Raw genomic sequence first — 19,419 nt, forward strand, 5'->3', positions numbered from 1 at the left:
GTTGTTGTCTTGTACTTCTAGTGTTGAAACTTCTTCCAAAACGCTACAATAAAATGGGAAACTCCCGCGGGCGCCAAAAATAAAAATAGAAAACCCAACCTCTGCTGCTCTATTTTGAGCTTTCCCCTTAGTTCCTACGCCCCTCACATGGCGGGCGCCAATGAGTTTGGCACACGGGTACCGGAAGTGTGAAGAGACCATGGAGCCAGGGAGACGCCTCCCTTAGTCCTCGCGCATGCGTGGGTGGCGACGGCGGGGAAAGCACAGGAGACCGGTGTGCTGCTGCCGGGCAGGTGAGGAGGCTGCGTGTCGGGCGAGGAAGGAGCGGGGAGGGAGGCGGGTGCGGGGGGCGCGCGTCAATACGGTACTCCAGCAAGTGCTGCCATGGGACGGGAGCGCCCCGGTCTGCCCCACCCCCATTCCCTGGAAGGGACCCAGGAGTCCGGGTGCCCCACCCCCACCCACCGGTTCAGTCCTTGTAGGGGTATTCTCAGGTTCGGACAGGTTCGCCCTCCGGCCCCAAATCCCCCCAAACCCCAACGACTTTTAAGGTTGCCACTTTTTTTTGTTAACATTTTATTAATTTCCCCTAAATAACAGAAAAAGGAAAAAGAAAACAACAATACAAAATCATTACAAAACAAGGGGAAAAAGAACATCATAAACAATTTTTTAAACCATTTTTTTGCTTGACTTCCCTTCCCTCACCCTCTTGGTTCCATTGTTTTATGCTTGTTCACGCCCGTCCATAGAACCTTATATTCCTAACAAGCCAATTTTAAAACCTTCTTCATCTTATTATAAGTGAGTTTTTAAAGTTATGCTAATGTAGAAGTCGATACACAAAGCTTAAAAGATATGCATTAAATATTTGCCCTTTTTAAGAAAAAATAAAAATAAAAAACAACTCAAAGTCCTCTTTGTTTCTTGGGTTTCAAATTGACTATTTTGCCCTGCATAGTTGAATAAATTAGTTTGCCAATCTTCATCGTTTTTGGCAGAGGCTTCTTCCTTTTGTAGGGACTGGCTTAGGGTTGCCACTTTTGAACGGCAAAGGACAGGACAGGATATGGGGCGGGGCGCAATTCCACCCCCGCCCCCGTGCTGAAATGACTTCAGAGCAACCCATTACCCACTGTCCCACCATCTTGTCCTCTGTCGCCCCCTTCTCCTTGTGCCCTCAATCTTTCCCAACATCAGGGTCTTTTCCAGGGAGTCTTCTCTTCTCATGAGGTGGCCAAAGTCTTGGAGCCTCAGCTTCAGGATCTGTCCTTCCAGTGAGCACTCAGGGCTGATTTCCTTCAGAATGGATACGTTTGATCTTCTGGCAGTCCGTGGGACTCTCAAGAGTCTCCTCCAGCACAAAAAGGCATTTTGGGCGCATCTTGCAAATGGAACGTCCACATACTGGAACACCCCAGAGACAGGCCACTAGGTGCAATGCCCTCGTGACTGCCGCCGCCGCTTTCCCCTCCACGCACTCTGTTACACGACAAGTTTAAGCTGCAACCCCTTGTGGACTGTGGCCTTGTATCCTCCATTTCCCTGGCCTATGGGAAAATAACTGTCAGCTTTAACAAGAGAGAGACATGCGCAGGCAGGTTTGCACGACCCTCCCGCCAGCCAGCCTCGCCTTCCCTCTTCTCCTTCCTCTTCTCCAAGGCACTTCCAAAGTCACTCCCTTCTTTCTCAGCCTTGCCCCTACATTCCAGACTTTCTGCCTCTTTCTGTTGCTTTCTTATTTTTAAGCAGCTTCCTGGCAGAAAGGAAAAGGCCCTCTGTGCATGATCAGAAATACTGCTTGGAGAGAAAGGCACCCTGCACACATCTTAAGGGACACTGTGAGGTGCCAAGGATCCTTGAAAGCAGAAAGTGGCAGCCCTCTCTCTCTGCAGCCCTTCATCCGACTTCTCCCCCAATTTTTCCATTCCTCTGTGTGGGACTAACTCTTCCATTCTCTTTCTTCCTCAGACAGGTGCTTTTGGAGAGGCTCGGCTGGATACCTGCACAGCACGTCCAGGAATGACTTCTTTGGTGAGCTGTCATTCTGGGATGGAGGCCAAGAGTTGTCTGAATTGCACCTGATCTTTGGGCTTGTCTCATCCTGGTTCAGTACTGGATCAGTTCTGGGAATCCCTACTTATTTTTGGCATCCCAAACTGAAAAGGCATGGTCGGCTATTTCCTGCGTGCCCCCTGACCTCTTTTGCTTCCACAGCTTCAGGACACCAGCCAGATTAGTAAGCAGTGTTAGAAACTGAGATATGGAAGCCAGGAGCTAAATAGTACCTTAAACCTAGGGTTATGGGCGCAGCAACGGAACGTCTAGGCACACATTTTTATAACAAGAATTCAAAGCTGAAAATGAACAAACTGCAGCTAAAATATTATGTTCATTTTTCACACGGTCCAGTCCTTCCCCTGCCCACCCCCCATATATTCTTACGAGGGTCTCTTCTCCAGTCTTCAGAGAGTAGCTGGAAGTGGGGAGGCAGAAAAAGGTCCTCCTTTCCTTCCACTCTGCAGTTTTAATCTGAAATCTGAGGTGCAGTACTGCTCCCAGAGCTCAGAAACTGCTCGCGCTAGTGAAATTCCCTGTCGCAAAATGCGCCTAGAACCATGGGAGTTTCAAACACTGTTAGTGAGTGTACCAGCTTTCTGAAACTGGACAGCCCATTATTACACACACACCCCACCACCAGCTCTTATCTGCCCCCAGGCAGACAGATGTATTGCTCCCTCCCTCTCTCTCCTGCCTGACTTGGCAAAGCTGTTCTCAAAATGGCCACCTGTTATTTTCCCCCAAGTCCCAATTGGGTTCCATGTTCCATCTCCTAGTGCCTACAGCGTACTGTAGTACAACATGATGAGCCCGTTCCTCAGCAAAAATGCATTCAGTTCTTTTGTCCCTAAGAGTGACAGAGACATGACGATGGTCATCTGCTTAGGCTTGAACCTTGAGGGCAAACATGCGTCTCCACCCTTCCCATCTCACGCCTGGAGTTGTGACCAGAAAACTTATACAGTTACTAGGCAACTCTAGCTTCCTAGCTTAGTATATGGTCTAAATACATGGCCAGGCCATAGATGACCATGTCATTTGGGGAATTAGCACCAGCTGGGCTAGCCATTGAGATGACACTGGATTACAAATTAACTCCTCTTTGCTGTTTTGCAGCCTTTTGTCTTTGGTGTGGTTGCGTGCAGCAGAGCAATTCTTAATGTTCTGTAGGAGCATATTGCTAAAAAAAAAAACAACTGATATATTTCCTGTGACCTGTGCTAAACTTGTCACCTACAAATGCCCTTGAGTTTGACCAGTCTCCTCTCTGCACCCTTTTTCACTTGAGCAATCCCTGTTGCTTTTTTTGTAGGGGACCAGCAGTCAGACAGCAACTGAATATGTGGTCCGTGTTCCCAAGTAAGTGCAATCCTTTTTCCTGCTTTCTTTCTTCAGACATTTTGGTGTTGTGGTTGAATCTTCTTTATTTGATAGTTTTTCTCCTCTAACCCTGGCAGGTGCAACATTTGCCATACTGGCCTTTGTGCATTGTGGTCAGGTTGTTGGATTTTAATGTCTACCCATGGAAGCAAAGCCTTATCTGGGTATTCTGGGCATGCTGTAGATATGCATACATTGAAATGTGGCGCTCGGTAGCACTGAACTGCAGGCATGCTTCGTGCTTCTCTGCAGGGTGCAGGGAAGGGCTTCCCCTTAGACCAGAAGAAAAAAAGTTATTTTGTTGGAGCATTCCCACTTGGTTCCAACCTGTGGTGCTGGGCAGTGATCTGACTTATTTCTGCTTCCTTTCTCCACAGAAACACCTCCAAAAAATATAACATTATGGCATTCAATGCTGCTGACAAGGTGAACTTTGCAACTTGGCACCAGGTAGGACTCTGCACTCAGGCTGCTAAAGTTTTCTTTTTTTGAAGGCATTTTTATAAAGACAGTGGTACCTCGGGTTACATACACTTCAGGTTACAGACTCCACTAACCTAGAAATAGTACCTCGGGTTAAGAACTTTGCTTCAGGATGAGAACACAAATCGTGCTCCGGCGGCGCAGCGGCAGCAGGAGGCCCATTAGCTAAAGTGGTGCTTCAGGTTAAGAACAGTTTCAGGTGAAGAACGGACCTCCAGAACAAATTAAGTACTTAAACAATAGGTACCACTGTACTGTAAAAAGTTAAAACAGTATTAAATACATATCCATATATTCAGATTCCTCTGAATCTCAAGACTTCCCATCATCCACTCCATGGGTCCTATTGTCAACATTTTCAACTTCATATTATTTCGTAATTATATTTTGAATCTGTGCATATTGTCCCTAGTGTTTGTAACATTACAAGTGTTACAGTGATACCTCGGGTTAAGAACTTAATTCGTTCTGGAGGTCCGTTCTTAACCTGAAACTGTTCTTAACCTGAAGCACCACTTTAGCTAATGGGGCCTCCCGCTGCCGCCGCGCGATTTCTGTTCTCATCCTGAAGCAAAGTTCTTAACCTGAGGTACTATTTCTGGTACTATTCCGTTCGACTTTCGAGGTACGACTGTACTTAATTGGAATCCATACTTTGTGCTAGCAGACCTTTAGTAATGAATTGGAGCTGCTTAAGAGCAAATTCATCCCCCACCCCTCTTTATTAGAGACAACACAATATGGGTTGACCTTGGCCCTTGGCCCTTTCTTTTCTGCTCCTCCTTATAGGCAAAGATGGAGCGAGACCTCAGCAATAAGAAGATCTACCAGGAAGAAGAGATGCCGGAGTCGGGAGCTGGCAGCGAGTTCAACCGCAAGCTGCGTGAGGAGGCGCGGCGCAAGAAATATGGCATCATCTTGAAGGAGTTCAAGCTTGAAGACCAGCCCTGGATCTTGAAAGTCAACGGCAAGACTGGGCGCAAGTGAGTGGGTGGTGGTGCTTTTTTGCCCAGCGGGGTTTTGGTTCACAGCTCAGCTTGGGAGTTTGTACTGAAGAAATGAACCTATGCTGCCAATTCTCGTAGTAGACTAGTATAAAGTAAGCAGCACATAAGCAGCACAGAAAACACTAAAAAACCATTCTACGTTCTAAATCTTACATTAATAATCCAAAAATTGAGAGAGCTATGTACAAGATCTACTACAGAAGCCACAAACAGAAAACTCATTCAAATTGTGTCCAAAAGGAAGATACAGTCTTTAAATGTTCCTTTAGCCAGGCTCCTGTAGATATTTAAAGACTGTATCCTGTAGATATTTAAAGACTGTATTCTGTAGTAGATCTTGTACATAGCTCTCTCAATTTTCGGATTATTAATACAAGATTTAGAACGTAGAATGGTTTTTTAGTGTTTTGTGTGCTGCTTATGTGCTGTTTACTTTATACTGGTCTACTACCAATTTGGGAGTTTGGGCTAGCATTACTCTTCAGTTTGCTTGCACTTGATAAAGTCTAGAAATTGGAGCATGTGATGAACCTCTCCCACTTCGTGAGCAGGTGATGGAGCAGCTTTGACATCTAGAAAGCTCTAGTTAAACATTTGCAACTGGGAAAACTTAAGTCTCAAAATTAGAAAGTTAGGCTAACCCGTATGTGCACCTTCTGGACAGTTAAATATTTTTTATCTTATGAATAGTCTAGTTCCAGACTTGCGGGGCTGGGGGTGGGGAAGGAAATGCATAACTTGAATTTAAAATAAATATATAGACCCTGTGATTTTCCAGTTTTAACAACTGTGACAAGTGGAGGATTTAATAATAACAATAACAATACATGTTTATTTAAGCAGAAGCTAAAATTCTTGAGGTTCTCAAAAACTCAACAGATTTAGTGTTTCAATCATATCCCTGGATTTGGGCAGTTGACACCAGAGTCTTAAGAGGCGTGTCTTCCCCTGATCTTGCCTTGCACCTTTCTGGAACTGAATCCCTAACATTAAAACCTTTGGCGTACTAAGAGTGCTGCTGCTTTATACTTCATGCTGTTTTCTTTTTGCTCAGGTTCAAAGGTGTGAAGAAGGGTGGGGTAACCGAAAACACCTCCTACTACATCTTCACCCAGTGTCCAGACGGCGCCTTTGAAGCTTTCCCAGTCAACAACTGGTATAACTTCACACCCATTGCGAAGCACCGCACGTTGACTGCGGAGGAAGCTGAGGAGGAGTGGGAGAGGTGAGCAGAGGGACTTCGGGGGGCCTAAATCAGGCACGGCTGTTAATTTCATGGGGTCTATTCCTAGTGAAAGCTAGTAGACTACAATGCGTGGGGTGGAATTCAACGTAAAGAGATTGTTCCATCAGTTCATGCATCTCTGCTTGTCTGGTGGAATGATCCCCCATCTCCTCTTCACTGTGGAGGGGTTCAACTGTGATGATGCTGATGATGATGATAATAATAATTTATTATTTATACCCCGCCCATATGGCTGGGCTTCCCCAGCCACTCTGGGCGGCTTCCAACAAAATATTAAAATACCGTAATACATCAAAGCTTCCCTAAACAGGGAAGCTTCCCTAAAAGCTTCCCTAAACAGGGCTGCATTCAGATGTAATAATAACTGACCCTCCAGATCAGATTTGGGGAATGCATGGTGGCAGGAGGGTCCTCTTGACCTAGCAGGAATCATTGTGCTGGTTTCTTTTTCTTTCTTTCTTTTTGAAATCATTTTTATTTGATTTTACCAATACCAAATTGTGAAAATCCAAACATATATCCATATACAGATATTTCTCCAAACCTCCAGACTTCCTGCCACCCCCTCCACAGGGTCCCATTTGAAACATTTAAAACTGCATCTTCTTCCAAATTCCAACTTTTATATCAATCCATATTGTCCATAGTAATTATTACACTACAAGTGAAATCAGAATCCTGCCTATGTTTCCATCTGCTTACAGTGGTCTCTTAGATCACTTATAATTTTTTCCCATTCTTTTGTAAAGTTTTTTCCCTCTTGGTTCCTGAGATTTCCAGTCAGCTTTGCCATTTTGGCATAGTCCATCAGCTTGGTTTGCCATTTCTCTCTGGTAGGAACCTTGTCTCCTCTTAGCCTAGTGGAGAGATCTTTAGGAAGCTTCCAAGGTGTGGCGATGTCTCTCACCTTGGGTCCAGTGCTTCTGTTAACTTTATAAGCTAAAAGGCAAAGGACCCCTGGACGGTTAAGTCCAGTCAAAGGGGACTATGGTGTTGTGGCTCATCTCACTTTCAGGCCGAGGGAGCTGGCGTTTGTCCGCAGACAGCTTTCCAGGTCATGTGACAGCATGACTAAACCATTTCTGGTGCACGGAGGACCATGACAAGTGCCAGAGCGCACGGAAACACCGTTTACCTTCCTGCTGCAGCTGTACCTATTTATCTACTCGCACTGGCCTGCTTTCAAACTGCTAGGTTGTCAGGAGCTGGGACGGGGCAATGGAAGCTCACCCCATTGCAGGGATTTGAACCGCCGACCTTCTGATCACCAACCCAAGAGGCTCAGTGGTTTAGACCACATCGCCACCCGCATCTTATAATTTGTATAGCATCTTTCATGTGCATAAGAAACAAAAAATTCTGGTCCCCTGCCCCGGAACTGCAGCATCCCTGCCTGGCGCTTTAAGGCTCCAGCCTGGTTTCTTGCAAGTCCCTGTGCCATGTGGCCCTTGCCTCCTAGCTACAGTGTCCTGGGGAACTGGGGCTTTAAGGAGCAGACAGTTGAGTCCTGCCCCCTTTTTTGCCTTTTGCAGGCGGAACAAGGTTCTGAACCACTTTAGCATCATGCAGCAGCGGCGGCTGAAAGACCAAGGCGATGAAGAAGAAGAGGAGAAGGAGAAGAAAGGCAAAAAGAAAGGGAGTGATCTAAAAATCCATGACCTGGAAGATGATCTGGAAATGAGCTCGGATGACAGCGAGTTCAGCGATGCGGATGGTGCGAGGGGCAGGGGTTGGGGGTGGCAGCGATGACCTAGATTTTTTTATATATAATAATTTTATTAGTTTTCAATTACAATAATCCAATAATAGCCTCATTATAACAATGCCAAATTATAATATAATTACTGATACCAATCATTCAGATACCAAATTATATAATTTAGGTGGCCCCCCCACACGCTAGAATTGATGGTTTGATTATTTACTTTATTTCTGCATTCCAAAATTTCTAATTTCAATTATACTCCGGTCAAAATAACAATCCCTTATACAACAACTGCAATATTAACAACTCCCATTTGTATTGACATATTACATGATTTATAAAACTACAGGTGAGGCACTCAAACTATATCCTTGTTCTTCCTGTGTGTGGCAATTATTCTGCCCGTGATGTTTCTTCCTGTCCTTGTAAAATATTATGTCTATCTTTTCCTTGGGCAGAGGAGCTAATATCCCATTGTTTCAGAAATTCTCCATTGTTCCATCCCATGCTTCATAGTTTTGCAACTTTAATAACAGCTTCAAAAAACTCAATAAATTACCTGTTTTCTGACCTGGATTTTTGAAGGACATCTTTGAGAGACAGTGGCTAGCTTTATAATGGGTTCCCTTTCACCCCCACTGAGTTTTCCTTCTTTCTCGTGTGGAGGAAGGCTTGGGCAAACTTCTGCAAGGTTTCAGGAAAGACCAGAAGGACAGCTACGTCCTATAAGTGAAACAGTGAGGGATGGGAGAGGCAAGGTATAGTCATTGCGATAGGTAGCAGTGACACATCTGGGCCATGCAACAAGAACTGGAGCACTTCCAAAAGAGTTTGGGCTTCAGCAAACCTTGAAGCACTCTTCCTTTGACACTGGCTCTGTGCATATAAACTTGTTCATAAAAATCAGTTTGCAGCAGAATATTCTGTGCATTTGCTATTTGTCACAGGTGGGGAACCTGTGGCCCTCGAGATGTTGCTGGACTCCAACTCCCACCAGCCCCAGCCAGCATGGTCAATGGTCAGGGATGATGGGAGTTGTAGGCCTGCAATACCTGGAGGCTCCCAGATTCCTCACCCCCTGCTCTTTGCTGTATAAATATGTGTAGGAATAACGGAGGGCGACAGGAGGTTGGATGCAGGTGAGCTGTGCAGAAGCAAGCTGGCAAACATGCTCCAAAACAAGCTGCCGGCTAGCTCTGTAGAGGCTCCTTTTATTAGCACAGTATTCAAAACCAGTCAGATACATTTTGGACTCTGACCTTTACACATCTGCCAATCCCGAGATCATGGGGTGGTACAAAGTTATTTTGGCACCTGTTTCCACCGCGTTATTTCCCCCTTGAGCAATGTATGACGAAGGAGACAAAGGTCACAGACAGGGCACAGTAGACCGCTAAGAGAGCAAAGGTTAGATCGAGGGCATGATGTTCAGAAAGCTGTGGCTTTGTCTGCGGGTGGAAGCGTGCTCCACACCCAGCGATCATTCCTTCAAAAGTGCACCCCTTTTCTTTTCTTTTTTCTCCTCTTCCTCTTGGGTTGTACCTCTGGGCTACCACTTCCAGTGAGATTTCTGCCTTTGGAGAAAAGTGTTTAACGTCGTCCCATTATTCATTAGATGAGAAACCCACCAAGCCCAAGAAGAAAGCCCCTCTGACGAAGAAGAAAAAGAAGAAGAAGGGATCTGACGATGAAGCCTTTGAAGACAGCGATGATGGGGACTTTGAAGGGCAAGAGGTTGACTATATGTCTGACGGATCCAGGTGGGCACCACAGTGAAGTGGGGGGTTTTTGCAGGAAGTGGGGGGCAAGCATTGCCTGGTGGTCAGTCTGCTGCTGCTTCTCTTTCCTATTCCCCCTGTTGGGACGGGTGGCTTTCCCTGCCGACACTTCGTGTTGCCTCTATGTGTTGTGTCCATTCGCACTGAGGGTTCTCCCTGTCCTCTTACAGCAGCTCTGTGGAAGAAGCCGTGGGGAAGCCCAAGGCGACTAAAGAGGAAGACATCCCAAAAGGTGTGTGGCTGAGCAGGTTGTGCAAATGAACAAATCCTAAAGTTCAAGATGGCAGCAAGACTTGGAGCAGCCCATTGGAAGCTTGGTGGTTTTTATCCATTGGCCCTGATCGTTGTTTTGCTCATCTCCTTTGTAAGATGTGTGGGAATGTTAAGGAAAGTAAGAAAGGATATATTGGATAAGTATTATCCTTCCTTCATTCACTCTAGTAAGTGATGTAGCAGAGCAAATTCCCCTCAATATAGCCAGAAGCTAGTTTGCAGATTCATTTGAATCTCTTAGTTACAATTATTTCCTGGTGTCCCTTTTGATCCCTCTTAAAAGAATAAAGAAACGAGAGTCTCTCTGAGTAAAGTTACAAAACGTTTACTCACATTTCAGTTCACGATATGATCCCTGAAAGGCAGGCTTTACTTAATAGTTACACAAAGAAAGAGTGAGTTTATCTCAGAGAGAGACTGAACTCATGCGCTGCTGGCTGAGAGCCAGCAGACAGCAAAATTACATCAATAGAGCAAATTGACTGCAGGAGAGCAGCATGGCAGCAAAAGATCAGCAAGAGAGCAATAAGAGGCAAGACGAACTGAGAAAATGGCTGCATGGCTCTTTTGTGGAGTCAGCCAGAGCCATGTCCGTCTCCCAGGTCACGTGCAGGGAGAGGAAGCTCCAGAGCAGTGGAACAGGAAGTTACACTGACTGGATGTCCCCCTGCTTGTGCCCACTCTAGGGAAATAAGGAAAGTTGCATTTGACCGTACCAATGGATTACATCCCACAAGATGCATGTTGGTGTGCATGCTGACTTTGACCTGCAAGGAGATTCTGTTCTGCCTTTGTTTGTTTTTTTAAATAATATTTTTATTAAGTTTAACAATAGAAAAATAGGACAATAAAAACACAGAAAAACAATATATAACACAACAATACAAACTTTCACAATACATAAAATACAAACATTTAACAAGAAGAAGAAAAAGAAGAACAGTCAACACACAAAAAATAAAATAGGAAAAAACACAAATCACTCTTTTCTAGTTATTTATCTTCAATTAACTTATTTTCCTGACTTCCTCACGCCTCCCTTTTTTATATCCCTTTTTAACAATTAGTTCAGCAAATTCATATCCTACTACGATTCTGTTCTGCCTTTGTCCTCATCTGAGTTAGATCTACCCAGTTTTTTGCCAGCTTGCATGGCATGGCTTCCCCCCAAATAATCCTCAGAGATGTGCTTTGACGTGGGTGCTGATCATCCTCTGCTCAAAGACCTCTAGGGCCACTCTGCACCGCTCTCAGAGCTGCACTTCCCTGCAGAGAGGGAAGCAGCAACTGATCTGGCATAGGTGGGTTAGGTTTTCCTTTTAGCCAGCGCTGGCAAGGGGAATGGGGAAAACTGCCAAGCGGATTTGGCCAGAAACAAGTCAACCCCAAATCTGTTGCCTCCTAACCCCATTGTCTTTCTGCTTTGCAGGTATAGACGAAGCAAGCGAGAGCAGTGAAGAGAGCGAGGAGGAGAAGCCAGTGGAGGAGAAGGAAGAGGAAGAAGAAGAGAAGAAGGCCCCGACTCCCCAGGATAAAAAGAAAAAGAAAGGTGATGCTTCGTTGGTAGAGCATGAGACTCTTAATCTCAGGGTCGTGGGTTTGAGCCCCACATTGGGCAAAAGATTCATGCAGGGGGTTGGGCTAGATGACCCTCGTGGTCTCTTCCAACTCTACAGTTCTGTGATTCTAAAAGGCTCGAGGGTTGAAGCGGCATATCATAGAAGGCTGGGAAAGGAGAAGCATTTATGGTCTTGATTCATAGGCTACTACTAAAATGAGGCTGCATTTTAAGCTGTATTTTAAGCTGTATTTTAATTAACTGTTTGTTTGTTTGTTTGTTTGTTTGTTTGTTTTCCTATTACATTTATTGTAATTCGTATTTGGTGTTAGCCACCCTGAGCCCAGCCCTGGCTGAGGAGGGCAGGGTATAAATAAAAATGCATTATTATTATGAGTCATACTTAAGAGAGGCAGAACTAAGTTTATGCTGCAATTTCACAGGCTATGGCAGTGGGCATAGCATTCAATTTCCCAAGGATCTTCGCTTTCACTTGTTGAAAAAACTTATAAGCCTTTATGGTCTCAAATACATGCTATTAAGTATGTGGGTGTTGGCTGTTGGAATCAGGGCTAGAGTAGCCTTTATAGCGGCTAGCGTCTCCCTATAGCTAGGTTGCAGAACTTATTGCAGATATTAGTAATGTGCAGCTTGAAGCAATGAGGTGCAAAAAACTGACTCCTTTTGGAATAAAAATTGTCCAGACCCGTAAGTATTATTCAAATCTTTATTAACCAGAACTTCAAAACAGGTACAAAAACAATCAATGATATGCATATGCATATGCTTTATCCAGAAAGTTGTATAAAGCATATGCACATTCAAGCATAGATTCCTCTTAAATATGTAACATAAATACGATCAGAACAAAAAATAAAAGCTGTTTCTCCCATAGCTTGCATTAGGCTGCATCTGACCTAAGACTATGCAGCTCTTCCTTTGTTGTCTCTGTGGCATCCAGAGACTTGCAGTTGAATACCCTCACGTGATCTAAGGTTAAACACTCACAGGAGTTCTAGCAGAGAACAACAGTTAATTTTCAACTCAGAAGCTTAGAGAGCTTCAGTATGGCCCAATGGAATTTTCCACTGTTAAACCCTTCACAACATACAGACAGACATTCTCTGTTTCACTGTGCATTTGAACAATTCTACTTAACAGAACTTTGCTTCCTTGGGGCAGAATTTCGACAGTTGTAGCGTGCGCCCAACCCTGACCTGCTGACATAAGGCTCCAGCGACACACCTGGAAGCCCAGAGGGGGCAGATCAGATTCTTGAGCATCAAAACATTATTTCTGGCCTTGGGAGATAGTTTAGTTCCCAACTTAGGGCCCTCCAAATGAAGATGTTGTGCTCCAACTCCCAGAAGCCCCAGCCAGCACTGCCAATAGGTAGAGATGGTGAGAGCTGGGAGTCCACAACAACTTGAGGCCACAATCTTAGCTACCTCGGCCTAGTGCTTTACTTTTGACCTGAGTGGTCTTGCAGTTCCTTGATAGAGCCTTGGTGAACAAGCAGTAGCCTGACCTAGACTCTCCGTGCCAGTGTCAAACGGGTTCTGCCTGTGACTTGTTTGTTTTGAAGTCTGCCACAAAGACAGTAAAGCCCAGATTGACTTGGTTTGGCTCTGTTTCACAGACACCAGTGATGAGTCTGAGACGTCTGAGGACAGCGACATTGACAGCGAAGCATCTTCAGCACTCTTCATGACGGTAAGCCCAGATGCAGTTGGGTTGGGGGTGGCATTCCAGGGGTTTGGACCTTGTTTGGAGAACAGCTGTCATTTCCAGCCTAAGCCTGGTCCCCATATGTGGTAGAACAGACTGTGTGACACTGGCAGTGGCAGTGAAGAAATCAATTTGTTTGAATGTCCGCTTGCAGTAACTTCCTGCAGGCAGGGAGCGGCATCAGCTACAAGTTTTCTCCCCAGTGTGGTAGATTTGCAGGGGTCAACTTGCATGGATTTCTTTTATCAATACAAGAAAGCATATTATTATTATTATTATTATTATTATTATTATTATTATTATTATTATTATTATATTCCTCCCAACTGCCAACTGAACTGGTCCAGTCTCCCTTCCACCTCACAATTCTGTCATTCCAACCTGCTTCATGGATGGGCCCGACAGCGTATTGAGGGCCACACGCACTGGTGGTGCTTGAGTGGAGAAGGGAGCCCTGGCTGAGCCTGTGTTTCTGCCCTCACAGAAAAAGAAGACTCCTCCCAAGAAGGAACGCAAGGGCTCAGCTAGCAGCTCACAAGGGAACAGCCGCCCAGGGACGCCCTTGGTGGATGCCGGCACCTCATCCACCTTGCGGGCCGCAGCCAACAAACTGGAGCTAGGTACAGCCGAGTGTGGGCCCACAGGAGCTTCTGAGCTCTGCCTCTTGCTTTATATTGTATACAGTGGTACCTCAGGTTACATACACTTCAGGTTACATACGCTTCAGGTTACAGACTCCGCTAACCCAGAAATAGTGCTTTCAGGATGAGAACAGAAATCGTGCTCCGGCGGTGCGGCGGCAGCAGGAGGCCCCATTAGCTAAAGTGGTGCTTCAGGTTAAGAACAGTTTCAGGTTAAGAACGGACCTCTGGAATGAATTAAGTACTTAACCCGAGGTACCACTGTACTGTATAAGCTGAAATGGGTGCCATCTTCTTTGCTTCTTGAAAATTTCTGGGCCTTGTATGTATTTTGGAAAACAGGCAAATGGCTCCCATGATCAATGGGCAGGGCTCCTCCGCGAGGCTGAAAACCATACCTGTTCCGCTCTTCTTTGTGGCCTTTGGTCCCTCTCTCCTCCCATTCTTTGTATCCCATAAAAAAATTCCTTTCAGTAGCACCTTAGAGACCAACTGAGTTTGTTATTGGCATGAGCTTTTGTGTGCATGCACACTTCTTCAGATACACCAGACCCTTCTATATAGTGAGAGGGTGGGGAGGGGTATTACTCAGAAGGGTGGTGGGAATGGGTGGTTGACTGAGAGGTGTGGTAAACCTGTTGATGACTGCAATCGGTCTTACAGGAAAAAGCAAGGGATGAGATGGCCGAAAATAGCTTTATCGTGTATAATGCGATAAGAATCCATTGTCTCTATTCAGACCAGGTCTCTCCATGGTTTTAAGTTTGGTAATAAGTTGCAATTCAGCAACTTCTCTTTCCAGTCCGTTTCTGAAATTCTTTTGTAATATGACAGCTACTTGTAGATCTTGTATAGAATGTTCTGAGTAATACCCCTCCTCACCCTCTCACTATATATAAGGGTCTGGTGACTTCTGTTTCAGTGTATCTGAAGAAGTGTGCATGCACACGAAAGCTCATACCAATAACAAACTTAGTCGGTCTCTAAGGTGCTACTGGAAGGAATTTTTAAATTTTGTTTAAACTATGGCAGACCAACATGGCTACCTGCCTGTATTTTGTATCCCATAGTTAGAAAATAGCAATGCAGTCGTAGTTTGGTTCTCAAATGTAATCCGTTCCAGGAGTCCGTTTGACTTCTGAAAACGTTCAAAAACCAAGGCGTGGCTTCCGATTGGCTGCAGGAGCTTCCTGCACTCAAGCAGAAGCTGTGTTGGACGTTTGGCTTCCAAAAATCATTCAAAAACCGGAACACTTACTTCCGGGTTTTTGGCGTTCGGGAGCCAAAACATACGAGTTCCAAGGCGTTCGAGAACCAAGGTACGGCTATTAATGAATAGTAGCAAAACCAACAAATTACTGAGGCATCCATTCCCTCTTTAGCCTCATTCATTCGGGCTCCACGGGCGGAAGGGAAGGTGCGTTGCAATGTTGTCCTGAGGCCAGCTGGTTTTCTTTCCCTGGAACAGGAAAGCGTCAGGCAGGGTCCAGTGAGCTACCTGCAGCAAAGAGGCTGAAGTTGGACGCTGGGCCCCAGGCCTCCACCACCTCTGGGAAATCTACCCCACAGCCACAGTCGGGCAAGTCAACACCCAGCAGTGGGTAAGCATACAAGTTCACCTTCCCGCTGGAGCGGTACATATTTATCTACTTGCGCTGGCGTGCTTTCGAACTGTTAGGTTGGCAGGAGATGGGATCAAGCAACAGGAGCTCACTCTGTCGCGGGGATTCGAACTGCCGACTTTCTGATCGACAAGCCCCAGAGGCTCAGTGGTTTAGACCACAGTGTCATCCACGTCCCTATAAGCGGCTTTCCACACACTCTGGTTTCTGTCCCAGTGTTCTGTTGCGCCAGTAGCGATTTAGTCATGCTGGCCACATCACCCAGAAAGCTGTCTATGGACAAATTCCCTCGGCCTGAAAGTGAGATGAGCGCCGCAACCCATAGTTGCCTTTGACTGGACTTAGCCATCCAGCGGTCCTTCACCTTTTCCTTTTTTATTTACGCATGCATGTTGGGTCTTGTTTGGGGCAGAGGTGGGGAGGGTCCTTGCTGTGCGGTGGGCCCTTCTGCAACTATGATGACACACTTCACATCACTGTTGACAATAATAATAATAATAAATTTTATTTATACCCCGCCCTCCCCGGCCAGGGCCAGGCTCAGGGCAGCTAACACCAATAAAATTACAGTAAAAACATAATGGGGGGGGGAGAGAAAAAAAACCAATTTAAAATACAGGTTAAAATGCAATTTAAAATGCTGTCTCATTTTAAAAGTAGCTGATAGATCAAGACCATAAGGGGGGGGGGGGCAACATAAGGGTTAGACTGAGTCCAAACCAAAGGCCAGGCGGAACAGCTCTGTCTTGCAAGCCCTGCAGAAAGATGTCAAGTCCCACAGGGCCCTAGTCGAGACCAATCTAACCACCTTGCAACCTGGGACCTCCAAAATGTTGTCATTTGTGGACCTTAAGGTCCTCCATGGGGCATGAGCTGTCCAGAAGCAGTTTGAAGAATTAAGCGATTGTATTAACTCCCTAATCTGTAGCAGACGACGATGTACGTGGCTAAGAATGCTGGATGTGAGGATCAGTTCATGCCCCCCCCCGCCCCCAAGCCTTACTCATGGCTGCCTTTGGTGAGCCGCTGTTTCCGAGAGCCACCCCCATTCTCACAACATGGGGACAGTATTTGTGAGGGGTACGAGCCCATAGATCCCGTTTCTAAGCAGACTGACAGAAGACATGGGGTTCTGTGAATGGTGGAGACCCCCACACCCTGACCCTTGGAGTTACGCCAGTTCCGTGCTGAGGGAGACACAGCTGTCAGGTCAGGCTCACCGTGGCCTTAGTAAGGCACCAGCTTAGCTGCTTCGTTTATACAGTGGTATCTCGGGTTACAGATGCTTCAGGTTACAGACGCTTCAGGTTACAGACTCCGCTAACCCAGAAATAGTACCTCAGGTTAAGAACTTTGCTTCATGATGAGAACAGAAATCGGGTGGCGGTGGTGGCGGCAGCTGGAGGCTCCATTAGCTAAAGTGGTACCTCATGTTAAGAACAGTTTCAGGTTAAGAACGGACATCCAGAACGAATTAAGTTCTTAACCCGAGGTACCATTGTAGTTGAATCGTCTTACTATGAACTCCTCCTAATGCTTTTCCATCAGCACCACTAGGTGGGGAGGTGAGCTGCTATGACGGTCCAGGTTTTGCCAACTAAAGGATGGGCCAGAGAGAGGCCACAGCAGTCAGTGCCCTACCCGCCCCCCGCCCCCCCGCCATACCTTCATATAGGTGTGATGCTAGTGATCAGGGCAGCTCAGGCCTGTCACCTACTTGCCCAAACTCTGTTGTCCCAGTCACATTATTGCCCACTTCTCTGCAGCAATAGCCAGTTCTCCCAAAAGCTCAGAGATAACAACCACAACCATGCACCAACAACAATGCGTGTGGCAAGTCAAATGGTTAGGGCAGATAATCTAATTATCTCAGATATTCAGACCTAATGAATAAGCTAATAAGATTAAAAGAGGGACCGATGTAAGAATTTATGAGAAATGCCTGAAAACACTCCGTAAAGCAAGATTTTAAATATTCACTGTTGCTGTTCAGGATCTGGGCACTGCAAAGCTTAGGGCCTGAAGATTTTAGCGAGGTTTAGAAGTACATCTGTGTTTTCAAGCACTGTGGTTGTCCTGGCCAGCCGCACGCCTCAGAGAAGGGCAGTGGGGCAATTCTGGCACTTAGGTTTTGCTGCGAGAGCCATGGAGAAAAGTCTTTCCTCTTCTGCGGTGTTCTTCCCTGCCTCGTGCCATTGCATTAACCTGCCCTTTATTTTTATTTTTTTGAATTTGCATTTTATTTATTTAACATTCTTATATTACTTCGGTAAACATTGTCATATTACATTACAGGACTTACTATAATATAATTTCCAATATGTATACAAAAATTGTATACAAATTTTATATACCTAGAAAGAGAATGAAACAAAAAAAAAAGAACAAAGAGAAAAAACAAAAACAAATTTTCACCCAAAATCATATACATACCAACACACTAGACTTCCTGTGTATCCTGTTGTATATTCCTTTTGTACAAATGAATGTACTCTTATTATTGTATATTTCTTTTTTTTAAAAAAATAATTTTTATTAAATTTCATATTTCCAAATTAAACACATCAAATCAATTAGTCCAAATTATAACAATACATATCATATAATCCAATTGTTTTCCAAATTGTAAATTTTTGTGGGGGGTACCCATGCTTCTTGATTGGCAGGAGTAATAATACAATAATACTCCTGCCTATTATTGTATATTTCTTTACATTTTGCATTAACCTGCCCTTGCTTCCTTGCAGCGATGTGCAGCTGACAGAAGACGCCGTGCGCCGCTACTTGACCCGAAAGCCCATGACCACCAAGGATCTGCTGAAGAAATTCCAGACCAAGAAGACAGGGCTGAGCAGCGAGCAGACGGTCAATGTGCTGGCCCAGATCCTGAAGCGCCTCAACCCCGAGCGCAAGAACATCAATGACAAGATGCACTTCTTCCTCAAGGAGTGAGGAGGGCAGCGGCTGGGCCAGAAACAAACTGTCCTTTGGCGTCCACCCTCCTGCTGGGCAGCTCTGAGCCCCCTTACCTTTGGTTAGTAGCTGGGGGTGGCGACATCCTAGAACCACGTGGACTGGCATTCATACCCTTTGGGGAAAGCGAAAGAGCCATTCTCCTGCCTACGCTCTGGTGGCCCCCTTGGGATTCAGGGGGTGGCGAAAGGGGGCGGAAGACTGGGACAGTCTCGTGAGAGGCATTGAAGCCACAATCTCTCTAAACAGGAATACTTTTCTCTATCATGTGGAGGAGTTCACAAATGAAATGCTGCCATTTTTAGAATAAACAGGAGAATCTTTTTACACGCAATCTGCAAACACCCACCCCGCACCTTGTGTGTTCTCTCACATGCTGGAAGGCCTAGAGAGGTAAACCGTTCCCCTTCGCGAGTTGTTTTGCAACCAGTTCCACTCTTCTCCCCTCGCCTCCCTCACCCGAAATCACAGAGACTCTGAGTAAGCCGTTACTGGTACACAAATATTTTTCCTTGTATTTTTTTTTTTAACGCAGTCTAAAATTGTGTGTGCTTTGGCAAACAGAGAAAGACACTGCTCAGCCTGCCCTGCTGTGACTGGATTCCTCTAGCTGGATGCATCCAGTTGTTTTCAGTCTGCCCTGAAAAGTTTTTTGGGATGGGTTTTTTTTGTAAAAGCTTAGAATTCCAGATTTGACACGAAATGGGAATAAATTAAGCAAATTGAATTATTTGCATGTACATGCTTGCTGTTCATGCTCTCTGAGCACTTCATAGTTCCATGTTTCATCTACTTCTGTGCTGGATTCTAGATTGCTCCCCTACACCTGTGAATTACTACAAAGAAGATGTTTTGTGCAGCGCTGGATTGGTGCTTCAAATGGGCACAAACATAATAATAATAATAATAATTTTATTATTTATACCCCACCCATCTGACTGGGTTTCCCCAGCCACTCTGGGTG

At 45.4% G+C, this 19,419-nt stretch overlaps 1 protein-coding gene across 1 annotated transcript; it reads left to right on the forward strand.

The window, feature by feature from the left end:
• The first annotated feature begins 172 nt into the window (after positions 1–172).
• Positions 173–19,185, forward strand: GTF2F1 (general transcription factor IIF subunit 1). Its single transcript, XM_053371531.1, has 14 exons — positions 173–293; positions 1,972–2,034; positions 3,374–3,420; positions 3,819–3,891; positions 4,714–4,907; positions 5,986–6,156; positions 7,710–7,891; positions 9,498–9,642; positions 9,831–9,892; positions 11,363–11,482; positions 13,131–13,204; positions 13,704–13,839; positions 15,329–15,461; positions 18,230–19,185. Exons 2-14 carry the CDS (start codon positions 2,023–2,025, stop codon positions 18,432–18,434), a joined length of 1,554 nt encoding a protein of 517 aa, XP_053227506.1. The 5' UTR covers positions 173–293; positions 1,972–2,022; the 3' UTR covers positions 18,435–19,185.
• The last annotated feature ends 234 nt before the right edge of the window (positions 19,186–19,419 follow it).

This window comes from Podarcis raffonei, chromosome 17, assembly GCF_027172205.1.
Source record: "Podarcis raffonei isolate rPodRaf1 chromosome 17, rPodRaf1.pri, whole genome shotgun sequence".
In the NCBI taxonomy this organism is placed as follows: Eukaryota; Metazoa; Chordata; class Lepidosauria; order Squamata; family Lacertidae; genus Podarcis; species Podarcis raffonei.

What these genes read in the sequence shown, in the direction of transcription:
- GTF2F1 (XM_053371531.1), top strand. An exon ending in AGAGGAAGACATCCCAAAAG is followed by an intron (nt 9,893 to 11,362) that starts GTGTGTGGCTGA and finishes TCTGCTTTGCAG; the next exon opens with GTATAGACGAAGCAAGCGAG. An exon ending in AAGTCAACACCCAGCAGTGG is followed by an intron (nt 15,462 to 18,229) that starts GTAAGCATACAA and finishes GCTTCCTTGCAG; the next exon opens with CGATGTGCAGCTGACAGAAG.